Below are 24,167 nucleotides of genomic sequence, written 5' to 3' on the forward strand. Positions count from 1 at the left end.
TAAGCAGACAAAGATGCTGAGTGGACTCACCAGAGCACGGGAGGAGCCTCAACTACCACTCAGCAGATGTAGAAAGCTTTTCATATTTAAAAAAAAAAAACAACTATGCTAAGCAACTCATCTTTTTTTTTTTTTCCATTTCAAATTACAGAAATTGAGAAAATCATTCAAAGTAATTCTGAATGTTTTAGATACTTTAGCGGCAGACAAAGCTTTGTGGGCTCACATTGACTATGGTGACATGTGAAACTAAGTTTATAATATAGTATAAAGGCTAGGAGACCTACAATGAAACGAAAGGAGAAGTATCTCCTATCAACCCCTAACAAAGAGAAATACGATTTAACATATATTTTATGCTACATCAAATTTAAAGTAGATTTACCTGCTTTGGTAAAAGAGATTTCCCTTCATAACAATGCAATTTCACGATTACCCCGAAATTATGTTCTATTGCCACTCTGCCATTATTTAGGGGGTGACATGTCACTTACTCAGATTCGGCTCTCTTACTAGTAAAATGAAACGATTAGACCAGAGACCCCCTATGGTTGTTCTGAACTATAAAATGCCACGTTCCTATGTCTCCAGATGCAGTAACGAGCCATGGTTACATAGTTATGAGCAAGGAAAGATAAAAGAACAAACAAACAAAAAACTACCCCAGCAGAAGTTACATAAGTAATGATATTCATTAGCCCTTCAAATAGTCACTTTCCTAAAAAATACTCAGAGTAACGTAAAAAGCAGGCAAGTGAGAGGCCTACGGGCGGCTGTGCTTCCTCTGCCTTCATCAGGTCCTCGTACACCTCACCACCTTCGTCCTCCCCGTACACACAGTCGTACAGGCCCTCTTCGTCCTCCGCACGGGTTTCACTGCAACAGAGGGGATAATGCGAACGTCATTTTCTGCCACGCAATAAATTCGATGGTGAGAAACAGCTGGCTGGATTTCGGTAGAAAATCCAGGGAGGAAATCACATAGAAAGAGTGGAAAGAGTCAAAGGCTTCCTTCACAGCTCTGCCCCTCCTACTAAGAACAAGGACAAATGACAGCAGAACCCCTGGGGCCCGCAGGGACAGCCAGCATTCACTGGGCACCACGATCGTCTCACCCAGGTTGCCTGGGCCCAGCTCTGGCTGTGTTACCAGGGAGGCACTATTCCTTGACCAGTTCTAGAGATGAGGACTTGGGGAGGACAAAAGGGTCTCTGACCTGCCCAGGATAACACAGCCAGGCAAACGGCGGAGCCAGGATTTAAACCCCCCATCTGTCTTATGCTCTGAGCACCTTCACGGCTGTTATCATGCTGCCCCCCATTTTCCCTTTGTCAAGGCCTCCATTTCATCATCTGCCTTAAAGGGTGTAACACGGAGAAGACAGGGGAGTTGGGGAGGATCTAATATGTTATGAACAGTCTTTTTTAAAGCATCAGTTTCTGCAGGGTTGTAATTTTCAGTATCCAGGGCAGTGGTTTTCAAGGCCACTCAGAGGGTCCCCACAGGTCCCCTTTCAGCCAGTTTCTGCTTTTACTTGTTTTATTCGTATTTTGTTTCAAGAAATGGTCCCCAGGCCGCAAGTCATTTTTAAAAGCCATTTAAATTCTTCTGCGGGTCTCCTGGCGGTGGGAAATAATCCCTATTTCTTAAAACATCCACGAGCACTTACAGAGTGACAGACAGATGTGTCTGTCCTAAACCCTTCATGTGTGATTGTAAACCTAGTCAGTCAAAGGAGAAACAGCTGCTTCCACTCGTCACCATTCTGTTCCTGCTCCTTAAGTTTCTCCCTGCAGCTCAAGAGTCCTACAAATAAATAGCTTCCATTAACTAATTACATCAAATACCTAAGATTAGTACATTTAGATGCGTTAGAAGGAAGCAGTAACATCTCCCTGAAAAAAAAACTCAACTCCTTCAACACCGCCAACTCTTATTATTTCTTTTGGGCCCATGTGGACAGAACATTATAAATCGGTACAGACAAAAATGAAAACACTGCAACTGTAAGTGTCATTCTGCAACGTGGAGCATCTTTCAAAGAAGGTGCGATCACAAGGTTGCCTGTGTTTGTCGTGAAGCATTATCTAGAGGTCCCTGACAGCAACGAACTTCCAAAAGGAAGGAAGGTGCCTTGAGGTACCTGGTGGTAAGAGAAGTCTTGCGAGAACTCTGCTCTGGGAAGGAAATCATCCCAGGATTGCCCGCCCACCCACCACCTAGTGTTGACTAAGACTGTGCGGAGTGCAGGACCTGTGAGTGCCAGCAGTGCAGGGGTGAAGTCCCAGGACCCTCCCAGGGGCCAGCGTGGAGAACAGCACATCAACACATCATTCTACACGCGCAGAGGACAGAGCGAGAGGAGCTCCGACGAATGAAGTCAGGGGAGCCTTCACAGCCTGGATCTTGAATGTCTTCACTAATTTAGTCAATGAATATTTGCTTAGTCAATGCTATGTTCCAGGAGACAGAGCTGCAGAAGAGGCCGACAGTTTCCACCCTCGGGGGTGACACACTGAATGAGAAGACAGACGGGAAGAGCACCGAGACAATGGACGTGAACAGTGCAAAGGCAGAGCAGTGCTCAAGGTCCACAGCGTGAGGGGGGCGTCCCATCCAGCGTGCCCAGTGCAGGGTCCACAGCATGAAGTGGGGTGTCCCGTCCAGCGTGCCCAGAGCAGGGTCCACAGCATGAAGCGGGGCATCCCGTCCAGCATGCCCAGTACAGGGTCCACAGCACGAAGAGGGGCGTCCCGTCCAGCGTGCCCAGTGCAGGGTCCACAGCACGAAGTGGGGCGTCCCGTCCAGCATGCCCAGTACAGGGTCCACAGCACGAAGAGGGGCGTCCCGTCCAGCGTGCCCAGTGCAGGGTCCACAGCACGAAGTGGGGCGTCCCGTCCAGCATGCCCAGGTGAGTCAGGTGAGCCCCAGGGGAAGAGCTGAACCAAACTGAGAAGGGCCTTGCACTCTGTGAGCTCGGCCTTACCTGAGCATCTGGGGACCACGGGGCATTTAGAGGGGTGGGGTGAAGGGTCAAGAAGACAGGCAGGGAGGATCAGAAAGCCAAGAAAGGAGATACTGTGGGGAGAGGTCACGAGCGCCGTAACTCGGGAAAAGGCAGATGTGGCGAGAAACAGAGACTTTGGAGGCTGTCAGGTAGAGCCAACCAGACCTGGGGACCAAGCAGGACGGGGAGAACCAGGGACAGTGAAAGACTTTCTACTTAGGAAAACTGGGGAGATGGTGAGTCACACTGGCATCTCCAGTTTCCACACTGAGGGGCTTAGGCAGGCAGCCCAGCCTGAGAGCACGGGGTGGGGGCAGTTAAACTGGTTCGAGCACTTTCTGTAACTCAGCAAAGGACAGGAAAGTCTGATGAGTTCAGAAGGAAAGCAGGCTGTGAAATCCACTTCTTTGGCATTCTTAACCCCAGCTCTCCTGCCTCTGACCCTCCAACCGCCGCCCCTAACCAAAAAAAAACCAAAACAAAAACCAAAACAAAATAAAAACAAAACCAAAAAAACCCAAAATAACTACCAAGCAAAAACTCCATCATCTTGCTTAAGTCTCTCTCTCTATCCCTCTCTTTTTTTTTTTAATTTATTTTTTATTTTTTGCTATTTCCCATGAGGGTGGGGAGAGGAGCACATGGATAAATGCAGATTTTTCTCTGAGAACTACAGGAGTGACACACGTGCACACACACACTGAGACTGGGCTAAAACAGTTCGGGTTTTGTTGTTCAGTCCCATACCAAAGCTGTTTTTCTCACCAACAGTTCGGTCAATAAATTCTGATTTGCATAAAGTGAACAAGTGGGGAGGAAAGAAGGACCTGTGATTCTTCAAGATGGTCAATAAATCAACAGCAGCCTGTATTAATTATCCAGTGTCCAGGCCGCCTGTATACAGTCATGTGTGACCCCTTAGCATACACCTTGGAGGAGCGAGGACCCTGCACAGCTCAGCCGTCTCACACGCCCCCCACGCCGTCCTGCGTCTGCCTCTCTCCACGCGAGGGGAGAACGACTCCCTCTGCAGTGGGGAGCAGACCAGTGCGTGTCCTGGGGGCTTCCCTTCAGGCTATTCACCCCCAGAGGTTAGTGTGAACTAGATGAGCCCCTGGAGATCATAACAAAGCTAAGGCTGAACATCAAGCCATCACAGCAAACTCAAAAGCAAGCCTTCGCAGGAAACGCACGGCATTTGGACCTCCCACCACCAGATGGCGAGCTGGAGCAGACGTGCCTCCCAGAGCCCGAGCTGCAACTCGGAGCAGCCAGCGTGGGGGCCCAAGTCTTCTCCAGACACACCTCCTCACAGGATCTATCCTGGCATCATGAGAATGACTATAAAAACTAGTAGGCGTTAAGTGACCACTGGTGGGGGTTAAGAAAGAGCGTCATTACAGCACTGGAAATAATAGATTCTTTCTAATACTTTGAAGAATTTGATTATACTGCCAGTAACCTCACAGTCACTTTATGACGATTGTAGCCAATTCAATGAGACAGCCAGCAACTCCACTGCTTAAGATTAGTGAGTTCTTGGAGAATTTGAGAAGAGATAAGAAGACATTCTTACTATACATATAAAACACAAGACTTCGAAGCCCACCCAATGCAGCCGCCTCGGGCACGAGCTGCCGGTCACCCCCGTGGTCCTGTCACGATGCTCTCCGACCGCAAGTCCTTGGAGGGGCAAGTCAGGTGCTTCTGGGAGTCAGTGCGGTGCGTACTTTAGAATAGGAGCTGCCTGGGTTCAAGTCCAAAGACGATTATTCACTAGCGATATGATCTTCAGCAAGTTACTTTGCTTTTCAAGATTCAGTTTTCTCTCGTGTAAATGCGGTGATAGCAGTGACGACCTCATAACATGAGAGGGCGGGTGGAACAGGGTTAGCGCAGAAACGTGCATTCAGTCAGTCCCCAGGGACTGACAGAGGTCTTATGACAGAGCTCCCGCCTGAAGCATCATGCCTGCAAAAGAGCAGGTGCTTAACGCAGCTCTGGTCTATTTATTCAGAAAGTAGGCAATACTGAGGACCTACTAGACGTTGAAGTTCTAGGAAGATAGCCAAGAACAAGGTAAAGACCTTGACCTCACGTAGTTGACCTTCTAATAAGGAGACAGACAATAAAGGAAGGACACCGAGACTGCCTCAGACAGAGGTGAGCACCAAAGAAACACAGAGCAAGCGCAGGGGGGCGCCAATCTTAGACAGGGTCGTCCAGAAGGCCTCGCAGGGAGGGACAGCTAAGCAAAGACTTGAATGCTGAGGGGTCAGCCACGCAGGCAGAGAACACCAAGCATGAAAGTCCTAGAGCAAGAACAAGCTCCATGCGCTGGGGCATTAGGACGGATAAGTGGATGAATTTCCACAGGATCTGAATCTCTCCTGGAGCATAATCTATGTCTTATTACAATTCTTTGCAAACATACCCGATCTTTTGACACTGGTTCCCTGAGGAGTAAGGATCAGGTTTTATATTTATTTGTAATCTGCACAAGTCACTCAATCAGCATAAGATAATCAGCTGCAAGGACCTTCAGCCTCTCCTGACTATTCAACGATAAAGCCCCAAAGGATCCTCTGTTTAGAATCAACACTGTCTAATACAGCATCCCTGAATGACTCCAGCCCAGGCTAACCTCACCCTTCCTCAGCAGTGCCGTCAGTCCTGCTATAAGCCCGGCGGCAGATTCCACTTCTCTCTTTGTTTCTTGCTTGCCTGATTGCAGGCTTATCTACCACCTCTACTACGCCTTTGAGAAACTTCCAAATGGTACTTCACTGCCGTTTGTTTCTTGACTCTCCAGAGAGACTTGTACAAGGCAGGACACACAGTGGGAATTAAAGGCCTTTTGGAGCACATTTTCTTGTGACCCTTCCCATCAGGAGTTTGAGGTTAATTCTTACGTGTCTTAATCACTAAGCCACTTTCCCCCTTCAGAGAGCTATCTTAACACCCCTGGTTAAAATCCACAGAGGATGCAGAAATCGGCAGTAGTGCGATGTGGCAGAAAATGCTCAACGTACTCTATCAGGTCAGGCAGGCCTTTGTAGACGTCGTCATCGTTAATGCTTTCTTCCGTTGGGAAGGGCCTGGGAGGGAGGGGAACAAAAAAGGTGAATAAGCAACAAGCAGGCTGGGCGTTAACCTCTCACTAAATGTACAAGTTCAGCTGCTGCCAAGCGCTCGGTTCAGTCACCACATTTAACACGACATCCGTCCGGGCTTCTCCCACAGGGCCTGCCCCATGGCTGTGTCTGGGGTCCCCCAGGGAGGCCGTGGTACGTGCCACCCCAGTCACCTGCAGCAATCAGCGTGGGTGGCTGCAGTCCTGTGAGCAGTTGTGGACATGCTAATGGGCTCACCTGGTCCCCCACCGGCCACACACCTGCAGGCTCCCCAGTTTACAGAACAGGGGGCCGTGCGGCCCTTGCCTGCAGCAATCGTGACTTTTCCCTTATGGAATCTGATCTGATTGACAAATTATCTGGTGACAATCATCCTAGCATGACTTGGTTCCCTAGTGTAGATGAAAATGAGGAGACAAAAATGCCATGTCCTCTATGTGTGACCACTGCCCCAATACACTTCTCTACTCAGACTATAAGCCATGTAAGTTGCATTTTCTATTTTCATCGACTGGACAAATGAGTCAAACAGGCCACAGGGAGAGTGCACTGTTTTCTTTGTCCCCTGGTCAAAGGAAATTACTAATTTATTCCCTATTCCTAGCCATTGGTTTCTTGCTTTGCCCCATGCTATGAACTTTATTTGTAACACCAACATAATGCCCTAATTTATGTCTAATAAAATCACAGTAATTATACTCTAGTACCAAAAGTTTTACCCTTTCTTTATACGCAGACAATATGTCATATGTTTCATAAAAACAAGAAGATCCATTCAAATAGCACATAAGCACTAAATAATTACTAAATAATTATACTTAGTATATTGAAATACTTTCACAATCATTTATGGATTAACTTACTACTTAAGGCATCTGAGGAACACCCAGTTTTCAAATAAATTAAAATGTGTGAGAAATGCCCGTTTCAAAATCTTGTTTTAAATAAATTTTGAAGCATTTTATTATACTCCTATACAAGTCCAGTGTAGAAAAAAATTGAAAATATAAATAAGAAAAATTGGAAAGGAAAAAACCCTTCTAACATATATCCTTTCAGAATCAACAATATATACTTTAAAAAATCATGCTATTTCAAAATCTGCTGTTTGTATGTAACATAAAATATATGTTGACGCGGAAAGATAATCATGTACTGAAGAGAAAACCACAAGGCGTGGAACATTCATCCAAGCCTACAGACTACTTCTGTAGGAAGCTGCCTAAATCATGGCCCATTTCTGAGAAAGGGTCTGTAGGGTGCCCTCCCCTAGGTCCCCGCGCTTTGTACCCAGGGACGGGGCTGCCCCGCCACTGCTGATCAGTCAGTCCTGTGAGACATGCCTGGATCCTTTCTTTCAGAATCTGAATGTGAGATGGACACAGAAAAATGGAAGCAACAGAAGAGACACAGGTCATAGGGAACCATAATGGCTGAAGACTGAATTATGGAACCCCGAGAAAACCAGGTGAAAGATGAGACCCATTCTATCTCCACGTGGTCTGGCTGCGTGGCTGCTGAGACTTTCTGTATTTCTAACGGTACTAATAATGCAGCTTTCTGACTGATCCGACTTGACAATGCAGTATTTTAAGCAGAAAAGGCTTACACAACATCTACACCTACGCTTCTGCGCTTCCTGACTGCATAATGCTTCAGTGCACGGAGAGGGAATAATTTGTTTAACCAATTTACAGTTGGCCAGCAGGGTTTGGACTGCACAGATCGGCTTAAATGTGGGGTTTTTTCATCAGTAAATACTACGATACTACACAATCCGTGGTTGGTTGGAACCACGGATGCGGAGGAACCGAGGATGCAAAGGGCCGACTCTAAGTTACACTCGAATTTTTGACTGTGTAGACGGTCGATGCCCCAACCTCCACGTTGTTCAAAGGTCAGCTGTACTTTCAAGTTTTTCATTTGGTGCCAAGCTTTCAATACACATCTTTGTACACATATTTCATACTTGTCTGGTTATTTCTTAAACTCCTAAAAGCTGTGACTTACTGTTATGGCCTACAGGATATAAATATGCAACAATATCTTTTAAAATATTTAAGTAAGCATTTATGTTTATCTTGATGAATCACGTGTATAGTAATGTTAGAGGAAGTAAAAGAAAAAAAAAACTATCAGTGACAGTCACCAGTGAATTGAGAACAATTTTAGCCAACGCATCTTATTCAGGTCTATGAATAAATTCTTACTTGCTCAATAAATTTCAGACGTGTCCTGGGCCCTTATATACCAGGCACTCTGCATGAATGGGACTCGGTCCCCGTATGCACACTGCTTTACAAGAAGTAACCATTCGATAAATAATCATTTCATGGAACTGAGTGGGACCCATGACCCACTGAGAAACTAGCTTACCTGATTCCCGTGGCCAATGCTATAGGAGTGCGAGAAAGTCGTGATAATGTTTCTATTACCTGAAAAAGAGGAAAGTATTCACAGGACGTGTATTTCAGAAAAAAAAAAAAAACATTTTTCTGGAAAAAGGAGTTTTACAATCTCCTATTAACAATGGCAGCAGAAATGTAAACAAAGTGCGGAAGGGGAAGAGCTGTAACTGAAAAGGATAAAAACCTGGGTTATAATTTTGCCCCTTTCTTTCACTTTATGACTCTAAGCAGGGCACCAACCATCTGGTTTGCAGTTTCTGGATCAGTAAAAGCAAGGAGTTAGACAGGGTCATCCTAAAGGTCTCACATCTCCACTCCTACACGATGAATGATAAAGCTGCACTGTCCAAAACCACAGCCACTAGCCACACGAGGCTACTTAAATTAATAAAAAGTTTACAAACAAAAAATTAAGTTTCTAAGTTGTGCTAGCCCCATTTCAAGTGCTCGGTTGCCACGTGTGGCTAGTGGCTATGGTACTGGACTGCACGGACCCCAAACATTTCTGTTATCACAGAAAGTTCTACCGGTCAGCACTGCTGTACAGCAAAGTGGTCTGAAGGATGGGCTCTCGAGCCGAACCACGTGGGTTCTGATCCTGACTTCACCATTTATTCGCCGTATTACCTCAGGCCAACTATTTAACTCCTCTGGGTTTCCGTTTTCTCATCCAGATACTGCCTATAATAATTAAGTTAGATTATTCATCATCAGTAGATTGTTATAAGAATTAAAAATGCATGTAAAGTGTTTAAATGGTAGCTGTTCTTTATAATTGCCAACTCTGAGAAAATTGCCGTGTTCTGAGTATTTTCAGAAACAGAATTTCCTAAATTACCCTTGATTATCTGTATCTGTCTCAAAAATTCTTCTTGAAGATCTTCAGTACCTAGCCCTCAGGGCACCCTGCGGCAGCTTTACCGTCAGTAGCTAGCAAAGGTACTGGTACCCAACAGCATCTCTTTCAAAGACTTAGTGAGGAAGCCAGTGAGCTTCAGTGTTTTTTCACATGAAGCCTGTTTCTATGATAATAGATATAATTTGTCCTAATTCTCTAAGTAAACTTTAAAGAGGTTCTACTGAATAGAATAAGAATTTTTAAAAAAGGTAAAATTCTCTCCCTGGGTTGAGACAATCTTCGAATTCTTCAGTTCAAAGACGGAAACACAAAAAGAAAAGTCGCCAGCACCCTGTAGGAGTCCCATACGGGTATTAGCCACACACGACTTACTTATCACTGACCTCAGGAGGTGGTATGTTGTGTGCTTACAAACCCTTCACTCTGAAATGAGACACCCGGATGAGCTAAGCGCACCTTTACCAGCCTCTATGCAATGTGGTTAAATAACCGCCACCTACCTGCCTCACGGAGTCACAGAAAAAATTAAATAAGATAATCCTCATGAAATGCTTCACTCAATAAATATGAGCTTTATTATTATATAAAATTATTATTATATACAAACAAAATTTCATTGAAAGCCTTTATGCAATTTCTTCCTGGTTAACCTTGTTGAAGAGCAAGAAATGACCACCGAGATAAAACTTGATACCGATTAATTTCCATAATAAAGATAAAGCATCTTCAGCGAGTCTTCAGATTCAAAGATCACGAATGGACAAATAATAAATGCATCACAATAAACAGATTCAAGATAAAAAAATAATCATTTGCTAAATTTCTAAAAATAGGTACTCCTGAGTGAAATCTCTAGCTATTGGGGAGATCCCAGAATAATCTGTGGAGTCGTGTTTAGACTGTAAACTGTTGAATTTTAGCCTCAGCCTTATCCTGGGGTGGCACTTTTCTAAAGTCATGGGATGAAGTCAGCTTCTAGTTCTTTTTTCACCGTGGTCCCACAGTGTCACTACTCAATAACAAGAGAAACAGCAACAGCATTAGCATCGTTATGTATTTTACTATCGCTACTATTTACTTTAACCCAAGTTGAAACACCAGAACTATTCACAAGCCGTCCCCCGCTCCACGTGAGAATGTGTGGTTTGATTGTTTTCATACAATTGTCCACCAGAGGGAGCCAGATGACAGTCTATTATATCACTCCTGCATTGACTTTTTTTTTTTTTTTTTACTGTGGTATATATATATTTAACTTTTTTATTGATTTATAATCATTTTACAATGTTGTGTCAAATCCCAGTGTAGAGCACAATTTTTCAGTTATACATGAACATATATATATTCATTGTCACATTCTGCACTGACTCTTAAGTACAAACATTTCTGAACATCAACAAGCTGAAACCAATTCCTATTATTTACTTAACAAAATATTTATCTAAGTAAATATTTAAATATTAATAAAATATATGTAAAATATTTATTTTGTTAAGTAAATCAATGATAGAAAAATAACATAAAATACAAATTCAGTGGACGAGACAGAAGGATAATGTGTAGCATGTCATAAACTGAATCTGCCTGAGGACCATCACTCCTTGTGCCTGTCTTTTTGTACATCAAGTCCGTCCATTAACTCTAAGTTTAGCCAAAGCAAATAAAGACTGTTTGGTCAACGCAGTGTTTTTAGAACAGTGTGTATTCTACAAAGGTGGAGGGTGTCTGCATTTAGAAGGGATAGGTACACAAATTAACACCACAGTCTCAAGTCCTCTGTGTGAAGAATGACCTGCCATTCGAAACGTCCATTCAAGAGTGTATTTACAAAAGAAAATATCCCCAAGGGCAGGAGGAAGGCTATTTGCCTTGAAATGTCTTCATTTCTAAACTGTTGCCCCAAATAATATGAAATATGGATATTAACTCCCAGAGAGGGGAATAACTAGTTAGAATATTTGCAAGTTAATAGGCTGACAACCAGCTACTAAATCCACATCATGGATTTTCTTTACCTACATTCATCCTTTGTTTGGTAAGAGTGGCCTTTGTAACGAAATAAAAAAAAATTCCAGATCTCATGAGTAAGAGTTACCATAGGAGGAGGGTGGGAGAGGTGGGCAGGGCTCCCTTGTGCTTGCTTGAGAAGGGGGGCTACCCCTCAGAATCTATGAAGGATCATTGGCCAAGATTAAGGAAGACAGTAGGGCCCAAACTGCATTTTTAGAAGATCACTCAGCAAAGTGAAGGGCAGACCAGAGCAGAAGAATGTGGGAGACAGACGGGGGCCAGGAGACCCACCAGGGGGTTTCTCAATCATCCAGGTGAGAAACGAGAGGTCTGAACTCAGACAGCAGGTGTAGAGCCAGGGGAGAGATGGAAATGTGAGCAGCACTTAGCAACAGTGGCTGCTGCTCTGTGGAGGCTGAGGCAGGAGGAAGAACCCAGGAGAACCTGGACCAGCTGTTACAGCATGGAGGGCCGGCTCACCGCCACCCACCCGGGAGGCTCCAGATGCTCCAAGCAAGAAGTTCTCATTCTCTCATGTCCATCCTGAACTCGGCCAGGCTGGTCCCTACACAGAGCCTTCTCTGACCATCTCCCACCTCCAGTCTGGGTCCTCTGTGTCCCCACAGGACCCTGGACCTAACTCCACACTAACACTGATTCCCTTATTTAAATATGTGTTTGCTTTTTAAAATATTTCGAGGGTGTGGAGAAAAGTGAACCCTCCTACACTGCTGGTGGGAATGTAGTTTGGTGCAGCCACTGTGGAAAACAGTAATGGAGACTCCTCAACTGAAAACAGACTTACCATATGATCCAGCAATCCCACTCCTGGGCACATATCTGGAGGGAATTCTAATTAGAAAAGACACATGCACCCCAATGTTCACAGCAGCACTGTACACAATAGCCAAGACATGGAAGCAACCTAAATGTCCCTCAACAGATGACTGGATAAAGAAGTTGTGGTATATTTATACAATGGAATACTATTCTGTCATAAAAAAGAATAAAATAATGCCATTTACAGCAACATGGATGGACCTGGAGGTCATCATTCTAAGTGAAGTAAGCCAGAGAGAGAGAAAAATACCATATGATATCACTTATATCTGGGATCTTAAAAAAAAAAAAAAAAAAGGAAGAAATAAAAAAGAGGACACTAATGAACTCATCTACAAAAGAAATAGACTTGCAGACATAGTAAACAATCTTATGGTTCCCAGGGAAAGGGGGTGGGAAAGGACAAATTTGGGAGTTTGAGATTTGCAAATGTTAACCAATATATATAAAAATAGATTAAAAAAAAACTATTATCTTCTGTATAGTACAGGGAACTATATTCAATATCTCATAATAACCTTTAATAAAAAAGAATATGAAAATGAATACATGTATGTATATGCATAACTGGGACATTATGCTGTACACCAGAAATTGACACACTGTCATTGACTATACTTTAAAAAAATTAGAATTCAATGATTTCAAGAAAAAAAATATTTCAAAAGGACGCATGTTTGTCTATTGAAATAATACAGTAATACATAAAAGAAGTCCCCTACACCACTCACACCTTCTGTCTAAAGGAGACTAGAGCTACGAGTCTGGTATGACTCTCGGCAGAATCTTATTTATTTTTCTTATTATTTTACATAATGTGTTTCTATTATACAGATTTTCCTACGACATGCTTTCGTCATTTAACACTATATCACAGAGAGCAGTACCAACACATATAGATCCACTTTATTCGTTTTGATGATGTGTAACATTCTGGTGTAAGTATACAGAACGTAAGGATTTAACCATTCTCTGGCCAGTGACCTTTTTCAACATTTTGCTACTACGCTTCAATTACCATCCTTGACAAGGATTTATTCAGTTGCGTGCAGGTATTTCTCTAGGAAAGATTCCTAAAGGGGAGGACTAGGTCAAAAGGTATAACCATTGTTCTTCAAAAAATCTGCACAAATTCACACACCCCTGGAGAGTGAGACCATACCACGGAGAAGCCCTTATAAACCTTAAGCATTAAGTATCAGGAAGAGTTGCTTACTCCTCAAATCCAGAGACACAGTGGCACCACCGCCATCAAAGCTGCCCCCCCCATGATCATTTTTATTTAGTTTGAGCTCTATTTTGACCACCCCCATTAGTCAGTTTAAAAGCCATGAAATAAAATCAGTTTGCAAAAACGGGATGGCAATATTGTACACTAATAAAGCCATCCATTTTAACTATGCTCCTCATGGGACCTTCGGGGGAATTCTCACTCTGCTGATCCAGCACGTTTGCGCTGCTGACAGTGTCAACTGTAAGGAACACAAGTCATCTGTGCAGAAGCGGTGTCACGCGGCTCCTTCCGAGGCCCGCGGTTAACGAGGCCGTGGACACAGGGAAGAACCGGGGGGGACCACGGGGACCACACACAGGCCTGCCGAGCGGTGCTCACCAACTGGATTTATCTCCTCAAGCTCTCTGTTCCGAAGTTTTCTCTCCTAGCCCTCTCCCTGCCCCAGTGGGAAGGCTATTAAGATTCCTGAACAGGGAGCTGGATTCCGGGGAAGGGACCCTCCCAGGAGGTGGGCTCTGCAAGGGGAATCAGGGGGCGGCGGGCGTGCGCCCCGAGTGCCGGACAAGCCGGGCGGCTGGAGAAGGGTCAGCAGCACCGCAGCATGAAGTGACCGTGCAGCCAGGGTGGCGATGCCACCACACCCGGGTTCCTGCAGGTAAGTGTCCTGTGACGTCAGGGAAGAAAAACGCAGGCCCCGGAGGACACGGTTGGGAGTGTGGACCTGGAAGGGCTGGGCTGAGTAATTCAGACAGAAGGACAGGCGGGGAGACTAGACGGGGTGCAAGCCAGGGCAGCCAGAGACCTGGAATGACCCAGGGACCCGACTCGCTGACAGTGAGGCCTCATTCTAAACCCAGCCAGATGGTGAGCTTCAGACGAACAATCCATCTCACCTTCTCTCTCCTAGGAAATCGACAGAACTCATTATCTTAATTTTCTCTGCAATTCTTATTTCACACAGTAAATTATCCCATTAGGATACACTGCAGCTTGGCGTCATTTTTAGCAGCGTGTTTAGATCTTTCCTAAAAATACCTGGTTGGTGCTTTGAATACTGTAGAATGGTGCTGAAAAAAAACCCTCGCATTTCTCTGGGAAAAGCAAAGCAGTACAAAGTCTTTGAGCAAAACATTACTTCCGTATCAGGAAGATTGTGAACCCTGAGAAAGAAATCTCCATTGTTCAAAAGTGTAGAGTGCCTATTTGGGTTTCAGTGGTCCAAATTACAGTTTGTACAGGCCTTGATACAGATCAGAAATGCAAGAATTAGTCTATGTGAATAATTTTGAGACTTCTAAAGTAAAACTCTGTAGAGAAAAAGAACCTCTCTTTAGGAAAGTCAGATGCTAGACTGGTTAGGAGTGCAAGCTTAAGAATCAGATATTCTGGCTTCAAATTCCAGCTGCCGCTCTCACTAGCTGGGAGACCACGGAAGAATGTCTCATACTTCTGTTCCCTAATGCCTAATACTTTTATCATTGGTAGATTTGGTCTTTGCGAAGCACTTCAGAAAATAAAATGTGATATCTACCTCAAGTCATCATAGGAGACAAAAGAAAGCTTCCCAATGGCTGTGAATACATCTAATAAATTATGCTGTGAATTCACATGAACAAAGCACATGATGGCCAGTGTCTGTTAACAGCCACCAACAGATGCTTAGCTGTCTAATTATAACATCATATTTTCAAAAAATGAAGACTGTAGACGGTAAACGTTTTTCTTCTATTTACTATCCATTTTCTGCTTCTGTGTAATTAAGGTTTAATCCAAATAAATAAAAATATGCCCTCCTGTTATACAAAAGTATGTCACAGAGAGCAGAAAAGAGAAGAAAGAATAGACAATGATGGGCATTCATCCTGCTCCCAAAATTAAGATCCCCAATATGAAGCAGGGACAGAGGAGATGTTTGCCATGGGGAGGGGGTTTGGCAAAACAGCAGAAGCCAACTGAATTTGATCTTGCTAATGGGAACTTTAGTGAAATAAAACAAAACAAACAAACAAATATTCCATGCCTAGTCGGCTCGTGAAGACAACACTAGTAAGGACCAGAATTACATACAGCTCGTGTAGAATTAAAAGAACTCAAAGAAGTGACAGCACAAAGGGCTGGGCTTCAGGAGACACCTCCTCCAAATCTCCATCACCTCCACACCTCACTGCCTCAAATAAATACAAAAATCTGTGTCACTAGAGTGTGTTTGTCATTTAATCACAATTTCAGGACAAGTCCTTTAGCTGAATCCCTACCTGCAACCATATGGCCACCCTTCCCAGCTCCATTCTACAGAGAAGTTCTAGAGCCATCACCACATTTCATTCAGTGATTCTTAATTACCTTAAGTCACAGAGCCCTTTGAGAATATGATGAAAGCTCTTGGTCCTTTCCTCAGGAAAAAAAAAAAAAACTACGTGTGAATGCGTGTGTGTATAAATACAAATACACACATACACATAGATACGTAAGTACACACAACACTGCAGTTCGTCTCAAGAAATCCAGGGACCTCTTGAAGACGATTCACAGATTTCTTAATTCACATTCACTCTCCTCCTTTGCCTCTAAGAAAGCCAAGGCCCAGAAAAATGAACTAGCTTGCCCAAGGTCAAAGAACCAACAGCCGCAGAACTGGCACCAGAACCCAGGTCCCCTCTCTTCTGCCCCGACGACTGTTCTTTGCAGCTCGCCATCCTGTCTATGAATCTCCTGCGTTTGCTCAGTGGACACCCACTGAACGCTCACGACGGGCCAGACACAGCTGGTGAACTCCGCGTGCCGAGGCTAACGAAATGGAGATGACACAATTCCCACTCTCAAAGCCCCCACCCTCCAGTGGGAGAGACCCCAAGGGAGGTGAGAGAAAACACAGGCCTCGTGTTGCAAAGTACACCCGCAGCCCCGAGGAGAGAGCAAGGCTAAGCTGGCTGTCCCCCTCAGCCTGAAGGACCAAGCAAGGGACGCTCTTTAGAAGAGGCGGCCCGGGGCCACCCCACCGTGGGGGAGGAGCAGCAGGGAATCTCCCAGACCGTCTGCAGGTCGACAGGCCTGATGGGTGAGACTAACCACCTCTGGCCCCACCCCCTCCATCATCACACACGCCAGGGTGAACACCTCACGCTCTAAGCAGGTCCACTTGCCCCTCACTCTCTGAGAAGCTCTTTGAAGTTGCCGTGTCCTGAGTAATATTTTCCTTATTTGGTTGACAGTGAATAGTCTTCAGGTTCCAAGAGACAAAGTCAGTCAGCAAACGGTTCCTAAACCAAACAGACCTGCACTTGTCTCCTGAGGCATCTCCGCTACCACTGTGGTCTTTTTGTCTCTGACCCCACCCAGTATCCTTCCTCCAGCCCTGTTTCTGCTCCACGTCCCCAGTGAGCCCACAGTCTCACTCCTCTCCCTCACCTGCCCAGGCATCGGGGAACTTCCCAGACTGGTACTTCTCCCTCACACCCAACCTATCAACTCATCCTTTTAAATTTCTCTCAGACCCAACTCCTTCTCCCTTCTGGGCTTCCACCTTAGCCCAGGCCCTCTCTGTCTCTCGCCTCAGTTACAGCATTGGCCCTCCCACGGGTCTCCTTGCCGTGAGGTTCCCTCCCTTCAAATCCATCTTCCACGTGGCTGCCACAGAGACTGCATGATGTGACAGAACTGTCCACCCGAGCACGCTGCCATCACCACTGCGCCCACCCTGACATCTTCAGCTGTCCACCCTCATGCAGAGATCAAACTCTTCAGAATGCACTCAAGACCTGTCAATTGGTGGGATCTGCCCCCGTCCCCGTCCAGCCCCACCTGCCTACTCTCCCCACGTTTCTCCTGTTCAGTCCGAGCTGACTACTTTGTCTGCTGTGCTCCAGACAGATTCCAGAACCACACATACACGTTCCAGCAGATCATAAAACTCACTCTACTACAATTCACAGAGGTGGTTTCAAAATTAACACTTTCAGACTAAAGAGTCGGCAGAAAAAAGCAAACTGGTACCAGCAATGCTGATTTTCTCACACCACATAAAAAGGAGTTGTAACTTCTCATACACACTGTTCTAACCATCCCCTGGGCCCAACTAGCAAAGCAGATGAAACCTGAAATCCATCGGTGCAGAGTTAGCTGTCTGAAAGCACAGCTCTCTAGTTGGAAGTCAGAACAAACATAAACACTGCTTCTCCTAAATTGACACCAGTCCTTTAGGATGTGTTGCACTTAGTATGCAAATAATAAAGAATTCAACTATTTGTACACAGCTATAAAAGGAATACTTTAGTTTTGAAAGTGTCATCATATTTGCACATCATTCCTGCCTTTACACGGAGAGTGGAGACCCAGTCTGCAAGGATTATGTGGCAATTTTAGTCCGTTCGCTGCCATGAAAGGGAATTTAGTGTGGACCCTGTCGGTAAACCCTGATTACTCACTGTTCGATTACAGTAATGACTGCAGCTCAGCCCCTGAGATTGCAGCAGTGTCATTACCAGCTCACTGAGAACCCTCTGTGGCTTTCACACCGCTCGCTTTAAACAGGCGAGTCCTATGTGCGAGTGTCAGGCCAGGGGAGAGGTGGTTGTTTATGTGATCAAAAATAGACTGGGAGACATCTATGTGACTTAAGGGACATGGAAAACACAACGAATTCTCAAAGTTAGCTGCAAATCATTCAGCTGGGTCAAAGTTAACATAATTTCCAAACTCAGCTCACTTTCAAAGTCACGCAAAGATCTCTGCTTCCTGCAGGCTGCCCACCTGGCTATTCCCACTTTAAAGGGTGCAGCCGCATGGAGGGCAGGAACAAAGAGGCAATGCCAGGATGCCAGACCCCTCGGTGGAGGAGAACACGGCTGAATGTTCGTATCCCCCCAAAATTAGCATTTTGAAGCCTAACCCCCACTGGGACAGTACTGGGCTGCGGGGCTTTGGGAAGTGATTAGGTCGTGAGGGCAGAGCCCTTGTGAATGGGATTGGTGCCCTTAGAAAGGAGACCCCCAAGAGCAACCTCACCCCTTCCACTGTGTGAGGACACAGCAAAGCGACATCTATGAACCAGGAAGCAGGTCTCACCAGACACTGAATCTGCCGGTGCCTTGATCTTGGACCTCCTAACCTCCAGCACTGTGAGAAGTACATTTCTGTTGTTTAAAGCCCCCGGTCTATGATATTTTGTCACAGCGGCCCAAATAGACTAAGAAAATATCTAACATCATCCCTTCTTTCCATTTGTTTCTAACCCTGTTTCTTCTTGTTCTTTCTCCCAAACAGGGAAGGACAGTGAGTTCCAGAGATCAGTAAATTCACCAAAGTCTGTGAGCCAGTCTGTACTGTGATGAGAATACCTGCCTCCAACAAGGGCTTCTCCCCTCTGACTTGGCCGCATTTATCAGACTTGACAAGTCACAGGGCAGTGCATCCCACGGTGGCTTAGCTCCAGACGGCTGAGGGCCGTATAAAAGTTAAAACTTCATTCGACAGGTCAAGAGCTAGGCAAGGTTTTTAAGGAAGGCAGTAACATGTTCCGATTTGTTCTCTAGGAGAGCTGTGCTGGCTGTTCAACAGATTAACCAAAAGAGAAAGAGACTGGCGGAGCGGAGACTAGGAAAGACAGATGACCGAAAATTCAGGTGTCGGAGCACGCGGCACGGCCCAGGGCACTGCGACTTAGGGGAGGGGATACGGGTGAGGGCATTCCAGAGCATACTCAAGTTGGGTAAGACACACAGCTACACGAATGTGGTTCTCAGAGGGCTCAGACCCATTTCTCAACGCTGGCTGCAAGTCAGAAACACTTGGAGAGTGTCTGAAAAACACCTAACTCCAGGCCTTACTGTCATAAAATATGACTCAAATAGCCTGTGATGGGCCCCAGCATCAGAACGCTCTAGAAGCCTCCCAGGTGATTCTAACGTTCAGCTGGGGCTGAAAACCACTCACCCGGATACTAGAGCAGCTTTCTGAATCCCTCAAGCCTAAAAGAATTCATATTTTCTTTTTCAGTCTTTAATTTAGCAAATAATTATTGAGTGCCTAGGACAGGCACAAGTGTCCAGTTTCATTTAATCTCACAAAACCTATGAGTTATCTGATATTCTAATTTTAAAATAAGAATCCTCTAAGGGACAGAGAGGTGGACAGACCTTAGGAACAAGATAGGCCAAGAACAGAACGTAGATTTGAACCCAGCTCTGAACATTCAGATGATGCTGCCCGTCTCTTTAGAGTTGGATCTGCAGGTGGGGAGGGTAGAGCTCAGCAGTAGAGCGCATGCCTAGCATGCATGAGGTCCTGGGTTCAACCCCCAGTACCTCCATCAAAAATAAATAAATAAACAGAGTTGGATCTTCAATTGTGATTTGATTTCTAGAGTGCTTCTTGACTCTTAGATATTTTGACCCCCAAGGAGTGTAACCACCTCAAAAGCTAAACCATGCTCAGTTGTTCCACTGAACCCTCAGCTGTGCTAACAGCATGGAAACAACCACAACATCTAAATTCATCTGCTACTAAATTCACCACCACGCTACTGAAGCAAGGGTGGGGTACCTTCTCCGCACTTTACCAAAATAGAAACCTTGACTATATTCTTACAGGAAAATTTTTTTGGGGGGGTTACAATACACTAAGTACTCTGCAAATATAAATCCTGTATGTTCATAGCCTCAAACAATTCCTTTAATAGTGCAGTTCAAATTCATATAAAAATATAAACATGTCACAGCAGTAACTTCCTGCATCTTTTTCTCTGACCAATAAACAGGAAACACATACTATTAAAGTAACCACCTATAAAAGCTCAGGTGCATTTCAACAAGTAACACAGATACTAACATTCAGTAAGCCAGGACAGCCTCACTATGCAGTCATGCTAATTGCTTATGAAACTATTAGTACATTTGGTCTACAGCATTTGCATCCAAATTCACATATCATAAAATGTCAAAGAAAAATGTGTATGATCATAATTACTTCCTACTTATTTCCGTATCTTATTTGTTTGAAACTCGAGGCATGGTGTTCAGCTGGGGAAGTAATTTATACGTAGAATCTTCATGTACTGTCAAATTGAATACAAAAGAGGTTAACACAACAGAAACCACTTAGAAGTGTATGACTGCTCAAAGCTAGAGCCCAGCAGTTTATGTTCCTCCATCTGGTCGGTAATTAAGTAGACTATAAGGAAACAGAGAATTCTAATCTCTTTAAGGGTTATTTTTCTGTTTAGAAGTATAAATATTTATACAGATTAAAAGTTTATCTCACCCAAACAAAAATGACAGTGGTAAACAACTGAGTGCTGTTACATACTATACACATTCGTGTGCACACGTACACACACATACATGCTGGTCCCCATGCTGGGCACTTTACTAAATGCTCACAACGACCTTATGCAGAAGATAATGCCATCATCTTCATTTTAGGAAGAGCTAAACTGAGGAACAGAGAGGATGAAGAGGCCATGGCCCAGAGGCAACGAACAGTAAAGCCAACACCTGCACACAGGTGATCCGCCCCGGAGGGTGGGCTCTCTTTACCTCTACACACGCTGCCTCCCACACGAAAGCACTGATACCACACAGCTCAGGAGCTACAAAGAAGTGAAAGACACGATCCTTGTGGTCCAGGGGCAAGAGCCCTACCTGGTAAAACCCACCATGTCCACGCACGCTCAGACCCACAGGCTGGAAACTGAAACCATGGAAACCAAGACAGCTGGTGATGACTGCTAGATAAATCGTAGAGCCAGGCAGGGCTACAGGTGTCAAAGAGAAAGTGCCTGGGCTGTAACTCACCACCCTTTTCACGTGTCATAGCTTCTCACATTTGAAATACGACCCAATTACTATCTGTCTCCCTGACCTGGAGTATAAGCCCCGAGAGAGCAGGGGGTTTCAGCTCGGTCCACTGCAGCACCCACAGCGCCTAGGAACCACGGAGCTCACCGACGCTCAGTACCTGGACCTGAACAAGGGAACGGCCGAGGGGCACGCACAGCGGAGGCAGCAGGTTCACGATGGGGGAGTGTGAAACAGGACTGACGAGGCTAGCTGGAGGCAGATGGCTTTAAACTCTAGGCTAAGGTGGCTGGCCTTTATTGTTCAAGTTATGGGGAGCCCATAAAGATTTCTCAGCTAGAGAAAGAACTGTCAAAAAGCAGTACGTTAAGAACACTAATCTGGTGGCTGCACAAGATGGTTCAGAGGAAGGAGCCTGAACCTAGGATGTTGTTTCAACACGAGCCTAGCTCTGAATCAATGACAGAGCGAGCCTGGGAGATGGGAGAGGAAATGTGTATGACAAGCGTTACACAAAAGGGATCAACCCAACTCAGGCACTGCTGGGTACACTGAATTCCAGAGGAGCAGGTCTAGCTTGAGCAAACTTTAGGAAATTGATTCTGACTCTAGTTCATTACAGTGTAGAAGACGCAGTAGAGAGAGGCCTAAATCCAGGCATTTCTTAGAAATGTGATTCCGTTCCAGTGGGAGACAAAGATAGCTCCGGCTGACAAAGGCTGAAATTGCTGACCCAGAATCGTCTTGAATCTCAGAGACCCACATGCCCGGGACATCCCACAACAGGGTGCTGACCTGAACCTGTGTCAGGCCGGATTCACAAATCGGGGGCTGGCCCAGAGGCAGCCTGACTCCTACGGAGGGATTTGCAACTGTTCGCAGTGTGTGCGTGTGACCACACATGGACCCGTACTAACAAAGTAAGTTTTTATGGAACTTCATGTGATTCATAGCTTTTTTCCCTTCATCTTGCTTTTCCTTCTCAGCCTTTGCTGAGGATCATGTGTAATCTTGGCACATTAAGTTGTCCTTTCCATCTAAATTACATTGGATTCAATCAGCTTTTTGAAATTCACTTCTATTATGATTCAAGGGAAAAAAGCTGAAGATTAAACTTGTATTTTTATTATTCAATTTCACCGTGAGATGCCATCTCTCTTTCACTCCAGGTGTTTGCTGATGTCCTCTTTTGAGGTAATTTTAGCTGAAATACTTAAATAGCTATTTTTGAAGCGAGGCAGCAGCATCTGCTGCCTTCGAGCTCTGTCACCTATGGCCTTTAAGTCCTGAAAGGCATTTTGCCTGAAGAGCCCTGGAAAACGTCCTTTTCTGGACTGCCCATCGTGTTCTACAAGCTGATGCAAGCGAGTCAGTGGAAAAGCTCTGTATTTTTTTCTATTAAAATACATAAATATTAGAATCCCTCAATTTATGTTGGGCACAATTTTTGGACCCTCAACCCATTTAAAGAGCACATGAACCTACTCTTGATCAAAAAAAGGATCAAAGATGTATAAGACAGCACATTATAAGTGAATATAAAAAAGTACTTCCCAAAATAAATTCCTGAGAATCACAGCAGGGTCAGTAATTGTCATAGTAGTCTGATAAATGGAGTTTAAAAAGCAGACATGTACTATTTGTTTAAAAAAGTGTATTTATACAAAAACCTTTTAAGAGCATATTGATTAAAGAAATTTTGCCACCAATATATTTGATTCATTTTTCTTACCTTCTCCACAAGATAGTGAATAGTTTAATTCAATCACATTTATCTGTTTTTGGTCCTGATGAGTTAAATAACTTTAAAAGATGAGTGAAAAAAATATATATATAATATGACTTCGAGATAGGATAATGAAAGTCTTAAAATTACTCAAATGTACATGAAGGTACTAACTTTATTATAATTATTAGCTACCATTTTTCAGAGCTAACTGTGTGCCAGGAACTCTACAAAAATCTGTGAAATGGGAAATATCTGACTTTATATAACAGGAAAAGGAATCAGAAATCACACACGCTGTCTAACAATCGGTGAAATTCACACCCAGCCACTTCAGCTTTCTTGTAACACCAGTTTGCCCGAGAGTAATTCTCAAGCTTGGAGAAGTTACTATTTTGTTAGTTTTCACTTCATCCTTCACTTAATATATATTTACCGAGCATGTGCCCAAGCCACAGATTCCAGCAGGTGTCAGCGATAAAAAGACGCGAGTGATGCAGCCCATTCCTCAAGGAATTCCCAAGAATATGGGGGAGAGAGACGAGTAAACCAGCCTCTGCAATCAAAGGTGAAGCGCTACGAACAAGGTATCCACACGGCTCCAAAAAGCACAAGAGTCAAGACCAACTGGATCTAAGGGTCAGTCAGGGGAGGCGCTCAGTGAGTGATACTGGAACAGAGTTTTAAAAAATGATTAGAGACTTGCTGCATGGACAGCAGTGGACAGTGACCTTCAAGACAGAAAAACAGAAGCGGTACCAGAGCACAGCGCTTAGGAAACCAACGTGAGGTCTCAGTAAAAGTGCTGCTTCTGGGTTAGGGTAAAAGAGTGGAGAATGAGGAGAAAGACCGAGTTTAAGAGAATTTTTAAATCTTTGCTTTTATAGAGAGCAGGAGTTCTCAAAGCAAACCGCGCCCTGCATCAGCGCCGCCTGGTGACTTAAAGCCCAGGTGCCGCGTCTCCCCTCCAGAGTTTCCAACACGGCAGGCCTGGGCTGGGGCCTCAGGATTTGCATTTCTAACCAGTTCTAAGACGTCACTGGTTGTCACACTAAGGATCACACTTTAAGAACCACTGACACAGAGGGATAAGTCATGAAGAGAATAATCCAAGAACACCACTTTAAAAGTCATTCCCTTTAGCCCTCCGCGTTCC

At 44.6% G+C, this 24,167-nt stretch overlaps 1 protein-coding gene across 1 annotated transcript in view; it reads right to left on the minus strand.

Annotated features, from left to right (window-relative positions):
* The window catches only part of VAV3 (vav guanine nucleotide exchange factor 3), a 334,983-nt gene that overhangs the window by 178,389 nt on the left and 132,427 nt on the right, over positions 1-24,167 (minus strand). Inside the window, exons 3-5 of the mRNA XM_010945807.3 lie at positions 8,518-8,576; positions 6,040-6,105; positions 768-876 (exon numbers count right to left, since the gene is read on the minus strand). Of these exons, the coding sequence (XP_010944109.2) occupies positions 768-876; positions 6,040-6,105; positions 8,518-8,576 (234 nt within the window). The remainder of the gene's footprint in view (positions 1-767; positions 877-6,039; positions 6,106-8,517; positions 8,577-24,167) is intronic.

This window comes from Camelus bactrianus, chromosome 9 (genome assembly GCF_048773025.1).
Source record: "Camelus bactrianus isolate YW-2024 breed Bactrian camel chromosome 9, ASM4877302v1, whole genome shotgun sequence".
Classification (NCBI taxonomy): domain Eukaryota; kingdom Metazoa; phylum Chordata; class Mammalia; order Artiodactyla; family Camelidae; genus Camelus; species Camelus bactrianus.